The sequence below is a fragment of the Rhagoletis zephyria genome, unplaced genomic scaffold, assembly GCF_001687245.7.
Source record: "Rhagoletis zephyria isolate East Lansing unplaced genomic scaffold, Rhagoletis_zephyria_1.1 Rzeph_scaffold_23075, whole genome shotgun sequence".
Classification (NCBI taxonomy): Eukaryota; Metazoa; Arthropoda; class Insecta; order Diptera; family Tephritidae; genus Rhagoletis; species Rhagoletis zephyria.
The window spans coordinates 1,092-2,677 of NW_016180133.1; the positions used below are offsets into that span (position 1 = coordinate 1,092).

Sequence of the window (1,586 nt, forward strand, 5' to 3'; positions counted from 1 at the left end):
CATGCGTTTATAAGCACTTATGTGCACAAAAACCAAAATAATTCATTATAAAGAATGATAAACTTAAAAAAAAAAAATCGGAAATCAAAGACGACGCGCATTTATTTCCTGCTTCACTTTCAATTAAAAAAAACGCCATTTTGACTAATACACTACTCGGCGGAAGGCAGGAACTGTCAAACTTCCGTAATTAGTTACATTGCAAGCGATTAAAACTAACTAATTCATCTTCACTTTGCGTGACCTCCCGAGTAGAGCTTGAGCACTGCAACTGCAACTAATTCCCACATACATGCATTCAAATGTTTTTATATTGCCAAGTGAGTGCTTCTGTCGTATTTAATATTTGTATGCGTGTGTACTTTAAAAATTTGCATAAATGCAAATAAACAAAACAAAAAAAGATGGTTAGCAAAAAAATTCGACTGTGCGTCGGCCGGGAATCGAACCCGGATCAACTGCTTGGAAGGCAACTATGCTAACCATTACACCACCGACGCACGTACCCAGTTTGTGCTCAAATTCGTATTAGAGCAGGGTCACATAGAGTTTTTCGAATATTTAACACAGGGTGCTTCATATAATTTTTTTTTTTATTATACACTTCACTAGTACCCCGTATACCACACAAAGTATATACATACTATGTATATGCATGCTGTCAGCAATCGCCAAAACTATAAATAACATGATTACGCATTTTCTTATTTACACATTTTTAGCACGCTATTTTAAATAATAAGAGAAGCGCAAAAATTGTTGTTCACAAAAAATTTATTCACTGTCGAGTCACTCTGTTGCGAACAAATATTCCTCTACTTCAAATAAACACTTTGACACCGGGCAAGTACGTGCGTCGGTGGTGTAATGGTTAGCATAGTTGCCTTCCAAGCAGTTGATCCGGGTTCGATTCCCGGCCGACGCAGAGTTCATTTTTTTTTTAATGTAAAGAAGGGATAGATATTAATTAAATAAGCTGGTAAAAGCGAATGTTTTTTAATAGCAACGTGTTGCTTTATTGCAGTAGTTCATATAAAACAATAATTACATAAATGGTAAAAATTCAAAAAATATTGCAACTGTAATTACAGCCAACCCGCTGCCGCGCCACCACCAGCCGCACCCTTGCCACCACTGCCCGCCCACGGACCGACTGTCTCCACGTTGGGTACATGATTGGTGCCGGCCGTAATCGGACTGAATGCTACATCCTTGGTCAAGGTGAGATGATGTGCTGCCCCGGCATTCCCATTGCGTGTGTATTGGCTCAACTTGGATGCTTCATATTCGGTTTTTTGTATTTCAGCTGCAGCAGCGTGTGCTGAACGCTGCAAGGCCGCTGCTGCTTCCGCCTCACGTGCGGCGGCGATACGTTGCTGATGTGCCACGGCTGACTTTGAGGCGGCCAAACGTTGTTGCGCTAACAGCACCGCTTGTGCGGCAGCCGCTGCTTCGGAGCGCTGTATTGCAGCGGCAGCCTCTGACTTCTGGGTGAGTATTGCGGCAGCAGTTTCCTTTTCCATAGCAATGCGTTGTTGATTCAGCACATTCTCTTTGGCCGCCTGCATTTGTTGCTGCGCAATGAG

General features: G+C 42.2%; 1 protein-coding gene and 2 non-coding genes across 3 annotated transcripts; 1 reads left to right on the forward strand and 2 right to left on the reverse strand.

Annotated features, from left to right (window-relative positions):
• Window positions 1–428: 428 nt before the first annotated feature.
• On the reverse strand, window positions 429–500 carry TRNAG-UCC (transfer RNA glycine (anticodon UCC)). The gene has a single exon. It is a non-coding gene; the product is annotated as a tRNA-Gly (tRNA).
• Window positions 501–853: 353 nt separating this feature from the next.
• On the forward strand, window positions 854–925 carry TRNAG-UCC (transfer RNA glycine (anticodon UCC)). The gene has a single exon. It is a non-coding gene; the product is annotated as a tRNA-Gly (tRNA).
• Window positions 926–1,085: 160 nt separating this feature from the next.
• LOC108381597 (uncharacterized) lies at window positions 1,086–1,583 on the reverse strand (the record flags this gene model as incomplete). The annotated part of the gene is made up of 1 exon (XM_017638016.1): window positions 1,086–1,583. A coding segment is annotated over one exon (498 nt), but the record flags the coding sequence as incomplete, so codon positions are not given.
• Between the last annotated feature and the right edge of the window lie 3 nt (window positions 1,584–1,586).